This window comes from Strigops habroptila, chromosome Z (genome assembly GCF_004027225.2).
Source record: "Strigops habroptila isolate Jane chromosome Z, bStrHab1.2.pri, whole genome shotgun sequence".
NCBI classification, from domain to species: domain Eukaryota; kingdom Metazoa; phylum Chordata; class Aves; order Psittaciformes; family Psittacidae; genus Strigops; species Strigops habroptila.
The window spans coordinates 22,459,954-22,474,191 of NC_044302.2; the positions used below are offsets into that span (position 1 = coordinate 22,459,954).

At 45.4% G+C, this 14,238-nt stretch overlaps 1 protein-coding gene across 4 annotated transcripts in view; it reads right to left on the bottom strand.

Moving 5' to 3' along the window:
• The window catches only part of LOC115619510 (ran-binding protein 10-like), an 83,599-nt gene that overhangs the window by 36,146 nt on the left and 33,215 nt on the right, over positions 1-14,238 (bottom strand). For all 4 annotated transcript variants that reach the window (XM_030511882.1, XM_030511881.1, XM_030511880.1 and 1 more), the window contains one exon: positions 619-786. In XM_030511882.1, the coding sequence (XP_030367742.1) occupies positions 619-786 (168 nt within the window). The remainder of the gene's footprint in view (positions 1-618; positions 787-14,238) is intronic.

Genomic DNA, 14,238 nt, shown 5'->3' on the forward strand with positions numbered 1-14,238 from the left:
AGTTTCTATTTCAGGCAAATCAGATGTGACAGATGCCTGGAAAACATGTGTGCGAGATTCCTTTGGGCAAAGTTTTGAAGTCCTTAACTTCAGGGTTAATATTGAAACAACTGTGGAATGAACGAAATTGTAGGTCAGTGCTTAAGTAAGACTTCTTAAACTGAATTAATGTCTAGCTTTGGGAATGCTGGGACTGATGTGTTAAGGCTCACAGATGGACAAGTCCCTTTTAAAAATGAAAAGACTGATACAGTGGCTTTGTAGGTACTTGAATAATACAGTAACTAAACTTACCATTTCTTTATTTCCTCATTGCCCAGCCATTTGCCATCTCATCCAACCTCCCCCAGCTGTGCAGTAGCAGAGGAAAGGAGCAGAAGCTGAGGATGCAATCCTAACCTACTTCAACAGATGGAGCAGCACAAAAACCCTTTCACATGCTGAAAGTATTTCTGTCTTGCAGCCAATTTACAACTCCTGACTGCTGCCCAGAGCTGTTTTGCTCTCCTATTCCACAAATGTGGGACAAGTGTTACAACACATGCCAAGTATTAGAGTAAGCAGCAGCAAGAGCAGGGCAGGAGCATCCCTCTCCTGAGAACACCTTTCTTTACTTACCTAAGCTGTGGCCATTTTTTGTGTAGAAGCAGGTGTTGTTGATGAGGTTGACACAGCAGCCGATCACATCTCCAGTGGTGAATGTAGGGCCATAGGGCTGTCCTGTCCCCGAAGAGCAGAAGGAGTGCCCATCATCCCCGTGGTACCCATAGGAATGTTTATCCCATCCTGCACAAGACAATACAAAAGAGCAGGTCAGTAGTGAGACCATCTCAGGTGAGCGACATGGCGGTGATAGCCTCGGGACACAATTTTCTGGGAGGAAATTCAAAATTTTTAATCCTACTCCTGATTCATCCCAATATTAACTTTCACATACCAGTAACTGAAAAGTCATCAATCATAATACATCAATTAGGTTTCAACCTCATTTGTCCCTTATGAGAAATAACTAAAGGAACATTGAAAAAAGTAACTTTGACAAAGATTTTTTTGTTTTAAAAACCTATTTCTGTTTTATCTTGCCTGCAGTGAAACAAGCTTCTTGTTGTAAAACATTTGTGTTTCCCACTAACACCATCTTCCAGCAGAAGTATTTAATAAAATAATTCTCAGCCAAGTGCAGCATTGTCTGCTCACAGGCGTAACCTAATGGTCAAAGGCACCTTTCGCATTCTCACATTTACATTTCCCTTCCAACAGCTGATAAAGATTTCTGTGTTCCCCTTGGGTGGTGACATTTCCCATTCTGGGGACATCTTACAGCACAACCCTCAGCTGGCAATTCTAAAAGTGGTCAATTCTAACATTAATGTAGGAGGTAAAGGCGACAGGATCAGCATGATAGGCTTGAGCAACATTCTGAATGCAAGCTACAAGGCCCTGATACTGAACAAGCCTTGGGCTGATGGGCCAGGAGGTTGAAAGACAGATAAGCCAGGATGTTGGGAAACAGGAAAAGTGTGGCATGCCCGGGCATGTTGAGAAGGTACCAAATGAGGGAATAAAAGGGGCTTGATTATAATAAAGTTTGTCTCAGTATCCTCACCGACCTGAGTCCATGCCTTCAATACGCCACAAATGGCGCCAAACGTAGGGCATGAAGACTAGCTGTCGATTCGGTGGCGCAGCTCAGCCGAACTACAGGATTAAACACTGAGAGGAAGCGTATCCAGAGCGCTCTATTACCTATCACTGGACGAAGGTAAGCGGCTGAGAACTATGGAGACTGTTTTAACAAAAGAACAAAAAGTGTTTTACAAGTCTTTATTAATATTCTTAAGAAGTACGGGAAGAAAACAGATGAGGAAGAATTGAAACGTGTTCTTCTACAGGCATCAAAAGCTGACCCATTTATTAATTCCTCTAATATTTATACCCTGAAGATTTGGGACAAAATCAGTGTTTATCTGTGGGACAGTGCCACGAAAAATGATAAGGTTGCCGCCGCTCTACTGACCCCTTGGCGAACTATTTTTGAAACTTTAAAAGCTCATGTCGGCTCACAATCAACGGAAGTAGAAGCAGCACTTTTGGCTCCCCCTCTGCCCCCCTCTTTGGCGGACCCTGCCGTAAGACCAAAAACTCAGCCTGTTGCTGCTGCTCCTGCGGTTCTGCCTCCTGATAATTCCTGTGATAACCCAGATGACTCTTTTGACCTAGGGATTATTGATCCGGAAAAGGAGCCTGATTTATATCCCCCAGACCCTCATGATAAATGGGCAGCTGTAAAGGGAGAAGCGAGATGAGCGGGGGATGCGGATGTACTGTGTGCTTTCCCTGTGATGTATATGCCTGATCAAGATCCGCGATGGGAAGGTCTCTCGTATGCTCTTATCAAAGATATCAGATGAACAGTGACGGACCATGGACTTGGGGCTCCATATACAACCCATTTGATACAGTCTCTCTGTGCTACTCATGTATTTACCCCAAATGATTTTAAAACGTTGTTTTGTTTGATAATGACGGACATGCAATATACTATGTGGAAGAGGACAGAAACTATTTGATCGCTGCCAAAGAGAAGTAACTACTTGGCTGGAGAAGAAAGAGTTAAAGAAGCAGCAAAGTACACTGTGTGATTAAGCAGAGCAACCCAGCTGGACAGGAGTAGGAGAACAGAAAGATAAGGAACTGGTTATTCTGGGACTGTTTGTAAAACGACAAAGAATGTTGAAAAAACAAAACTGTAAACCAGGAACTAAACATGATGTGATAAAACAGCTTGGTGTAAGAGTTAGAGCAATATGCTAAAGATAGCTTTTGCTAGAATGGTATAAAAGCTAGAGCAATAGGCAATAAAGTTATTTGCTGCATGAAAAAAAGAAGAAGAAAAAAAAAGTTAAAACTGATAATGGACCCGGATATACAGCCAAGCCTACCTTAGTCCTTTTCCTACAACAGATATCCCACACTCTCCCACGGGCCAAAATGTACAAAACAAAAAAGGGGGAGTGGGGGATACACACCCTATGAATGTTTTTAAGTTTTTGAACCTCAAGAAATTGATTTATTAGGTTCTGTTAAAATGGATGAATGTTTGTATTTTAATTATACAGGTCAGAATCAATCATTAATTCAAATTGTTAACTCTTCTTTGTCTGTCTATTGAAATGCTTCTATATGGTGTAATCATACGTCTGTCACCATTTCTCGCTCTTCTAATAGTCCTATATCGCTTCCCCGAGGCGTCTTTCTAATCTGCAGAGATCGACCATGGCCTGGCATCCCTTCTCACCTACAAGGAGGCCCTTGTACTCTAGGCAGATTAACAATGTTAACCCCAAATATTTCTATGATACTGAATTATACTAGATTCCACCATCTCCACAGGTTAAAAAGGTCTGCTCATGCTTTTACTCCCGACTGCAAAGACACAGCTACATTCTGGAGTCCTGCAGAGATAATCTCAGTGGCCTTTTTTACACCAGGAGTAGCTGCTGCACAAGCTCTTGCAACTTTAAACAAATTAGGCTGTTGGCTTGCAAAGCAAACAAATGCCACATCTAATGCTCTTTCCAGTCTCCTCCTTGATATAGATTCTGTAAGACATGCAACCTTACAAAATCGGGCTGCCACAGATTTTCTTCTCCTTGTCCATGGTCATGGGTGTGAGGACTTTGAAGGTCTATGTTGCATGAACCTTTCAGACCACTCTGAATGGGTTCACAAAAGTATATAAACTCTTAAAGAATTTACAGGAAAACTTCAGGTTGAGGATGACTGGAACCCTTTTTCAGGTTTATTTGCTGGAATAAGAGCATGGGTAAAAAAATTGATTGTATTAGGAGCTCTTGTTTTCTTAGTGTTTATCAGCTTGTTAATTTGTATTCCTTGTTTAATGAAACTTATACAATCTCTTATTGATCGAGCCCTCAAATAGGTAATGATAATAGATGTACAAAACAAAAAAGGGGGAGATGTGGGAGGTAAAGGCGACAGGATCTGCATGATGGGCTTGAGCAACACTCTGAATGCAAGCTACAAGGCCCTGATACCGAACAAGCCTTGGGCTGATGGGCCAGGAGATTGAAAGACAGATAAGCCAGGATGTTGGGAGACAGATAAGCCAAGATGTTGGGAGACAGATAAGCCAGGATGTTGGGAAACAGGAAAAGCGTGGCATGCCCGGGCATGTTGAGAAGGTACCAAATGAGGGAATAAAAGGGGCTTGGTTGTAATAAAGTTTGTCTCAGTATCCTCACCAACCTGAGTCCATGCCTTCAATACACCACACATTAACATCTTTTATTTCTTCTGCAAGTAACACTGTGCCAGGGTTACAGCTGGGGTCAGGGACTGCATCCTGCCCACATGCCCTTTTCCACACCTCACAGTAATTCCACCATTCCAAGCTCCTGATTTTGTTCTGTTCTACCCCAGTTCTGTTGTAGATTCTTTTCTGAATTTCCTACATGTAGAAATGCCACATATAACTGGTAACTACTGCAAAGAAGAGAGATTAATCCGTCTTTTAAAAGTGGAAGCGTTCTTCAGGCAACACACTGGTCTTCTCTTTTCATGATTCTCATCTCCCTCTTGCAGAGGAGAAGACAGTGCTCCCACAGCTGTGGCCAGAGAGTGATTCAGTGAATGCCACCTGAACCCACTAACCCATGCCTGTGCCAACTTCAGGTGCCACTACTGCTCAAGATGGCTTACCCCTGCCTCTCTTAGGAGACCAGACAGGTAGAAACTCCTATGTTGCAGAAGACTGTGGCAGGTGAGGCGTCATAGAAGCATAGAATGGTTTGGGTTGGAAGGGACCTTAAAGCTCATCTACTTCCACCCCTCCTGCCATGAGCAGAGACACCACAGAGTCCTGAGAAACAATCTTACCAGAGAGTTTAAAGAAAGCACAACACACTGTCTTATTAAAAGACTTCCAAAAGAATCAAGATTTTTTCCAGCTCTTTGTAGTGTTCCTATGAACTACACAATCAAAACCACATGGCACAGAGAGATGGGCTTCTATCAAAAAGCCTAAGATAGATACAACATTAATCACAACCACCTGTGTTTTAAACAGATAGGGCTGGGTCCTTAGGCAGACCGTGCCAACTGAAGTGGAAGCAAAAGAAGGTGCTTTGGGAGTCTACTGACCATGTACAACCTGAGGGTAGTGCAGAATCTGTTAAATGTGGAGCAATGGTCTTGGCAAAAGGACTGGATAAGAAATGCAAAGACCAGGAGAGGAGAGGGGTTAAAAAGTAGAAAGCAAAGTAGAAGGCAAAAAAAGACTGAGCACTGCAAAGCCCAGTGAGAAGCCCTGTGAAGGTGGGCTGAAGCACTCCTGCAAACCATGACAACAGCAACAACCTGACGGCACTAGAAATTTAATCCTGTAAAATGCTCAGTTACATGCACCCAGGTGTCTTCATCAGCTGACCCACAGGCTCAGGGTTTCTCAGAAGAGCATGAAACTTATGCATTGGGTGCATGGCCAAGGCCCTCTGTTTATTGCACCACACGACAGGAATGCAAATGGGAGATTCAGGGAATGGAGCAAGACTGAAACATGCCACGGCCCAAGATTTTGGGCCTCTGGGCAGAGTTTGGCAGTGAAAAATGTGAAGGATTCCTAGCAAATCCTAGACTAGAAATGGTGAACGATTCCCTCTGTTAAGTCCCACAGATCCACAGGAACAGACTGAGATGTCTAGGAGTCAGCTCCATCTTCCCTCGGACCAGCTCCAAACAAGCTGTTGACAGTAGCACCAGTACTGGCTAACATCTCCAGGAAGGACAGGGACAGCAGAACAGACAGCACCCTCAGCAAGCTCAAAACCAATGCCAAATTGGGTTGCCAAAAACAAAGGAGGGAGTGATAGGGGCTCTAGAGTCTGTTGTCAAACTTCCACTGCCAAGACTCCATCCAGTAAAAACATCACTGAAATACCAAGGTTTTAACACTGTGGCCCTTTTCCATTATTCGTTTTATTTTCCCTGCTGCTGGCCTGTGGAAGGCTGCCATCGCTGATCTATTAGTTTAGTCTCTCCAGAACCAGATCTGTGACATGTGCGTCAGTTCAGAACTTCTCTAATGAAGCTGTTGGTAACTTCAGATGATAATTCTAATCAATTTATCTACTAAGCTACTTAATATAATACAATCCAAATACAAACTTGTAGCTATTCTGCAAAAAAAGCATTCCTGGCCTTACGAAGCATTTGATAAAAGCTTGTCATCGGATACATCTACGTAGTCAGACGCTTACACACCATCTTACACACCAGACAAGGCTACCAGAAGAAATGCAACAATGTGCCCAACTGTGAGGACAATTTCACAAAATACTTCTGCCAATGCAGACACTATAGGTTCTGCAGTGTAAGGGAGAAAAAAAAAGGTTCTATTACCTACAGATCTTGACAGATCCGACTGAAAAAAAACCAACTCCTCTTGCTCCTGTAAGATTTGTGCTTCACAGTACTAGTACTTGCTATACTCACCACTCTGGTGATGAACACACTGATGATGAACTCTAATCAGAAGCAACTGAAGAAAGGCTTCACAGAATCCCAGACTCGTTTGGGTTGGAAAGGACCTTAAAGCTCATCCAGTTCCAACCCCCTGCCATGGGCAGGGACACCTTCCACTAGAGCAGGTTGCTCCAAGCGCCGTCCAACCTGGCCTTGAACACTGCCAGGGATGGGGCAGCCACAGCGTCTCTGGGCAACCTGTGCCAGGGTCTCACCAGTGCCTCTCGGAAGTTCTTCCTAAGATCTCATCTCTGTCTCCTCTCTCTCAGGTTAAAGCCATTCCCCTTTGTCCTGTCCCTACAGGACCTTGTCCAAAGCCCCTCTCCAGGTTTCTTGTAGCCCGTTTAGGCACTGGAACTGCTCTAAGGTCTCCCTGGAGCCTTCTCTTCTCCAGGCTGAACAAGCCCAGCTCGTCAGCCTGTCTCCAGAGCAGAGCTGCTCCAGCCCTCACAGCATCTCCATGGCCTCCTCTGGACTCACTCAAGCAGGCACTTTGAGGATAGTGTCAGATTTGGTATGTATTGCAACAGTGCCTGGACAAAGTTTGATTTGAATTTTACTCTCCACAGAGAACCACTAATATCACCAGTTCAGGAGATCTCGCTCACTCAGCACTTTGCTAGTGACATACAGAGTTAACTTTTTCAACTCAAAAGTTGTGTAATGCTGAATCTGGACCTGACACAACACTAAGTGTTTTAAATCTAGACGGCTAGCCTTATCAAATCACCATGGTCACCTTAAAACATCAAGCCATATTTATTGGCGAGAACTTACCGTACTCACCATAAACATAAGTTGAGTGGTGTTAATTATATGCCTAACCTTTAGTTATTTATTAATCAACTAATGTATCAGTATTTCTAAAATTCTGCCCAGAATAAACATGAGGGCAATGGCATCCAGGGCATTCCAGCACTGGCCAACCTCAGCCAGTCTCCTGGAATTTTCTAACAATCTGAATTAGAAATAACAGTCAGCACTTCTAATACTTCTAGGTCAAAGTTATGTGGGCCTATTGATTTAAATAGCGTATCCCTATCGAAAGCGTTTGGCATTATCTTGGATTACCAGCAGCATGGGGAGTAACTCATCACACATATTTTGCAAATGTGTCCCCCAACTTCTCTCCAAATAAAAAAACACTTGCTGAAAACTTGGGACTTTTCTGCATTATTAACAATTTACTATCGCCACCTAGTAATAGGTTTGTGATGTTACAACCTTCGACTCCTATGACACTGCTCATGCCTCCAGTTACTCAGTATCTTCTTTCTTTACAAAACCTAACACTGCTTTAATGAGGGCTGACTCAGACTTCCTATATGCCTTCCCCACACTTACACTAGCAAATTCTCTGGACATTTTAACTTCTGCACCACTTGTACTCGAGTACTTCCAGAAGCCACTACTGAGACCTGGAAGGCAAGTTCTTAAACAGGTCAGTCATACGGGATACGGGGTCAACCCAGATAAGGGTCCTCTTCAAGAGTGAGATGGCATAAGCATAGGACACGTGTGTACCATGCTCTTACTAAACAGTGTCACCGCTTTCAGTAGAGACACACTGAGCCAGGTGGAGATTCTGCTCCCTTGGTACTCAGAGGATTTTCTTTCCATTAAATTGTTCGATCCTCCTTTAAGCACATGGAAACATTCATACCATCCACTGTACCCTGCAATAAGGAGTTTTACAGCGTAACTGTAAAGCAGCATGAAAGCAGCGTAACTGCAAGCAGCATGAAAGCATGCCCCCTACTACTTGTATTTGATACCCTGTAGTTCTTGCACTTGAGAAGATGGCGAACTACATGTTCAGTCTCTCCAGAACATACATCATTATACAGACCTCTGCAAAATCCCCCATAATCATCCCTTTTTCAGACTGATGACTCCTAGCCTATTTAGCTACTCCCTATATTTCTGACCATCATCAGTTGAACCTTTTCTGGATCTACAGTGTTCTTTTGAGAGCGGAGATGAAGGTGCGCCATGGAGAAGGGCAGCAGGCTGCAGCTGTTCTCTGTACTGTTCCCTAGCTCTCTGTGCGTTAATCCCAGCATTTTCCCCTTTATTGTCCTTTTTACCACTGAACTGATGTTTCCATGAAGCTATTGTCATCACTCCAAAACGCATCATCACTCTTGTGACAACGCTCTCTCCACGCAGATTCCCATCTGCCATCTCACCCTCAGCCCTTGGCCTTATCTCACTCCCGCAGCTCCTTTCCAGCTCCTCTCACCTTCCCACTCTCAGTGGGCTGGTGCAGTCTATCCTGGGCAGCTGCTTCTAGGAAAACTGTGGAACCACTCAAGAACAAACAGTTTCTGACCAGTAACTCACTCCAACAAGGCTGTGTGGTTTAAGTAACATCCCATTTCAGTCTCTGGGTGATAGATGACATCTAGAGCCATGGACACTTCACACCTATGTGCAGCTGACCAAGTCTAAAAATTCTCAAATGCAAGTGCAGATTCCTTGCAAAATGTCAGACATCTGGACCAGATGGGAGAATGTGCTTTTCTTTTTCTTATAAAAACTAGATCATAGACCCCCAAAGAACCATACTTGATAGACTGTAGTGAGCTAGAGTGGCTGGAGGGTCCAGTTAGCACGGATCACATATTCCTTCCTTTTCCTTCCCTCTCTCTCTTCAAAAGTGCAAAATCATATAAGGAGGGGAGACAGGCAGAGAACAGAATGGACTTGGCGTCCTGGCCCAGGGCAGTGGTCAAAACAGAATCCAAACTTCCCAACTCCTAAGGCTTCTGTTTTCACTACAGCTCATTTTGAAGATAAGCGCACATGCAAATACACAGGCAGAACACTTCAACCCCCAAACCCAAGATACATGTATTTGCAACCAGCCAGCCAGATTCAGAATAGCTCAGACTGTGCAATCAACCAGAGAACGTGAAGGAACAAAACCAGAAACCATGAGTGGGGCTTGGGAGGACATTTTTATATGTTCAGCACCAAACCGAAGTTCTGTTTGGCCTGCTAACAAGAAAAAGCAGATACACTGATCTTCTTGGCAGGCTATCTTGGTCCTAACACACAGTGAAAAAAAATGAACAGCAAGTTCCATTGCTGCTGCTTGTTGAACAGGGCAGATTTACGCAATGCCAGAGCATGTGGCAGGAAAGACTTGAGCTACTTCAGGACACAGCTGCAGGCTCAACTCATACATGCTCACTCTTAAGCACTGGAGATTGATGAAGTGTGCACTAGAACCCCCAAGTATCCTCCATCCACTCCTGCTCAACCCTGCTCTACTCGCGACATTTTGGGCAGACCCTGTGATGGTAATAACTTTTTTATCTAAGATGAGGCTCTGCCTTGCAATGAGAAAGTGGCACTATTGGGCTAGGACACCATTTACTGCTGAGCACTGTGGAAATAACACGGCATTTTAGCTTTCCACTTCAAGAGTGCCAGTAATGTACACAGAACAACTGTCAGGCACTGGGTAAAACTGGCATCATGGCTACATCACACATCTAGGAACACCAGGACACGAATAAGCTGCTCAGCCTTGGAAGTGTGTAGCATCAGCCCACGTACAGCACAGAGACAACGCAGGGTGCCCTGATGGAAGTTATGAAGAGCAATATTTTCATTATGCCTTTGCTGGCCTGCTGCTCCTTTCACAGAGTGCAGAGAAGAAAGTGAACTGACAACTTGTTGGAGCAATTCCAGAGGAGGCCATGGAGATGAGGCATCTATACTACCTCTGCTCTGGAGACAGGCTGAGAGAGCTGGGCCTGTTCAGCCTGGAGAAGAGAAGGCTCCAGGGAGACCTTGGAGCAGCTCCAGTGCCTAAAGGGGCTACAAGAAACCTGGAGAAGGGCTTTGGACAAGGGCCTGTAGGGACAGGACAAGGGGGAATGGCTTTAAACTGACAGAAAGGAGATCTTGGGAAGAAGTTCTTCCCTGTGAGGGTGGTGAAGTCCTGGCACAGGTTGTCCAGAAAAGCTGTGGCTGCCCCATCCCTGGCAGTGTTCAAGGCCAGGCTGGATGGGGCTTGGAGCAACCTGGTCTAGCAGAAGGTGTCCCTGCTTCTGTGTGGGGAGGCCCACTGATCACAGAAAAGATGGTTGTTCAAGTAAGTTACAGCCTGACACCTCAGACTCTTCCTGCTCTGCCACCTGCCACACTTGAAATGATGGCAGACAGATGGACGTTACCATTGACACATAGACCATTCCCTGCTCATGTGCATTCTAGGCAAGAAACATGTCCCACTGCAGCTCAGTCCATTCGTTCAAGGTCACTGCTACCTGGTGCAGAAGCTGCTGTCAAGGGCCGGGCTTTGTTCATAACAAGTGCCATGATGACCTGACCTGCAACTTGGAAAATGTGAAAGCTGAAGCAGTAAGCAATGGTGGGGAAGTATGCATCTGGTCGTAGGAAGAGCATATGGAAATTCCTCAGAAAGAATCAGGAGATTTGTAAATAGGGCTTGTGGCTATTGTACCCTGAGTAATGGAAGAGTTTGGAGGCATATTCTTCAGGACAGACCCCAGTGACTGCTCTACACTCTATGCAGGGTCTGCATCTTTCCAGATTTTAACTGTACCTACTTTCTCTCTTTCGTCTTTTGAAAGGCTTTTCATCTCCCTCCCCCCCTGTTCTTGTCCAGTATTTAGCCTGTGGCATTCCTCTTCCCACTCCTCTGGCCAGCAATCCTAGCTTCCCAAGGCTGCCCATGCCTGGGCAAGTAGTATGCAAACACTATTGCAGAGGGACAGGAACTTGTGTCAACACACTGAAATAAACCAAACAAAGTAGTTTTAATGACATTTATTGAATCCAAAGTCCAGCAGAAACAAATGTACGAACTTTGCTTGTGCAGTGCTTGGGGAATGGGATGTGGAGGGTGGAGCTGGGCGCAGAACCCAGGGCAGCTGCTGGAGCATGTTCCAGCTGGAGGCAGGGCCATGTCCATGGACCCTGCTGTGCAGGCTGCTGCTCCCGGCCAGCCATGGCCTATGGCAGCAGCAGAGCATGGTGGCAGTGGAGAGAAAGGTACATTAAACAGAGGCTGAACAGATGAATATGGTGCAGAGAGAAGTAGGATGTTGCTGTTCAGAGTTGGTTCTACAGCGTCCTGGGCACAGCAGTCCCAAGCAGGGACAGGACAAAAATAAACACAGGGAAGAAGCCGTTACCACATTAGAAGCAGAACTACCCTCTAACTGACTGCTCTACCATCTTCCAGTGGATTTGGCTCTGTCAGTGGATATGGTGGACATCAGCTCAGGACAGTCAAAGCATGACTTTGCCCCTAGCAAAGGGAAGGCCAAACAAGCCCCTGTGTTCCTACAGCTTTAGAAGCTAATTGCCTGGTCGAAAAAGGCCTGTTGCCCCAAGAATCATCTGGGGTGCTGCAGCGTCTCAGCTGTACTTCAGTGTTATAGCATTTATGCCAAACCATATGAAGTTGCATAAACATCAGATGCTTGAGTGAGGGCAAGGAGGTAGCTTTGTTTTTCTTCACGCTTCAACCATGCTTCAGAATCAGATCAACTCTTAATGTTGCAACACATCTTCCTGTTTTCATAACCAGCCTATAGAAATAGCTGCTCAGTGGCCACAGTAACCTATGCTATAGATTTGGGGTGGTGGGAATAGGGGAGGCATCGTCCTGACATTGAACAATTGTCTAGGCACAGTCACACCACCAGCTGCAGGACAGGAATAGGATGAGGGAAGAGCATGCTCAGTGTTTTACAGAATCTTCCTGGCAGAACTTCAAGGGCCTGTACATCTGCCCAGAACACGCCAAAGAAAAAGAAGTGTCCCTAAAACCCACTTACCTAGGGACACCAGGAAATGAAGAAGCCCTGGCTAGTAACACCCCAACTTTTTCTTTCTCATAACGGCTTCTACTTCTTCTGCAAGGTGGCAAAATGACTTTGAAGGCAACAGAAGCCCAAACACTGCACTATGGGACCAATGCATATGCAGAAAATAAAACCACTTCACCCCATGGAGGAAAAACTTCCTAAAGTAGGGTTGGACGTGCTCAGATCCCACAGCCTTTGTAGCATCACAGTGAACATGTCCAAGCTAATGGTGCAGTGCACCACACCACAGCACACATCCCAACCATGGACTTGCCTCTCACCTTGGCTTCCAGCAGATCAAGCTGGCTCATCCAAGACCAAAAATGTGTCAACCATCCAAAAGAGGGAGGGGGAAGAAAAAAAGAAAAAGAAAAAAAGGGAATCCCAGCATCACTGTCATATTAAGAGAAAGCAAGACCAAAAGGACACAGCAACCCAAAGATCAGAAAGACCCCCAGGACAGCTAAAAAGACCTGCAAGCATTTGGGAGACCTAGCAGAATGTGGGTGCTTGATCCACCATAGACTATAAGCAGAAAGTAACACTAAAATTTCCTGTTTAACAATATTGATCTGGCATGGTGGTTTTCAGACCCGGTCAGCAGCTCCTACCATTTGACAGCTACTGCACCCTAACTAGCCTTCAAAACAACACCAAACCACAGTCTACACCTAATTATATAAAATGACACTACCCATTGACTCATAAAGAGAAAAATAACAAAACCAGAAAGCTCTGGATGGGTGCAACACAGGCTATTGTTGACCCTTCTCAACAGAAATGGTCTGTTCCTCCCGCCCCGAGATTTGCCAATGAATTCATTCCACTATGAATTAGCACGCACCTCACCACAGAATACAGTCATCAAAATAGAAATCCTACTTCCTTGAATGAATAAAGATGACAAACCCTCCCAACTTACAAGCTTGATGGGTTATCATCAGAACATGATCTGGTCTTCCCTATACCAGAAAGATCAAGATGCACAAGAAACCATTTACAGCCCGTAAAGAGCACAACATGGTTAAAGCACAACTACAAAACAGGTTGGCTCTATCTACAAAGGCAAGGCTCAAAAAGCTGTCTAGCACAATCAGGTCACCACTGCACTATTATATCTATTACATTTCCTGACACCCCAACTGGAGGGGGTGGGGAGAAGAGTAGGGGTGCAAAACAGTGTAGGACTGGGATGAAAAAGAAGTTGGATAAGGAGTTTTGCCATTTATCTATTCTGGGCTACACCTGCAGGCCAGAAATCCCCTGTGTGCTGGGCTGCACCCCCAGAGCATGAGCAGCAGGTTGAGGGAGGGGATTCTGCCCCTCTACTGTAGTCTGGGGAGATGCCCCCTGCAGTCTTGTGTCCAGCTCTGTGGAAACACCACAAGAGGGACGTGGAGCTCTTGGAGCGAGTCCAGAGGAGGCCACGGAGATGCTGTGAGGGCTGGAGCAGCTCTGCCTGGAGACAGGCTGAGAGAGCTGGGCTTGGTCAGCCTGAAGTAGAGAAGGCTCCAGAGACACCTTAGAGCAGCTCCCAGTGCCTAAGGGGGCTACAAGAAAGCTGGAGAGGGGCTTTGGACAAGGGCCTGTAGGGACAGGGCAAAGGGGAATGGCTTTAACCTGAAAGAGGGGAGGCTGAGATGAGTTGTTAGGAAGTTCTTGCCTGTGAGGGTGGTGAGGCCCTGGCACAGGTTGCCCAGCCTTTTTCCCTGAGTAAGAATCACTGATGCCTGCGCACTTAATAGTGGAAACACTTTCTTTGATTAACCTTCCAAGGCCAGGGTTACTGCCTTGAAATACTGATTGATGGTTTTGTTCAGCTTGAATGATGTGGCTAAGCACCTTC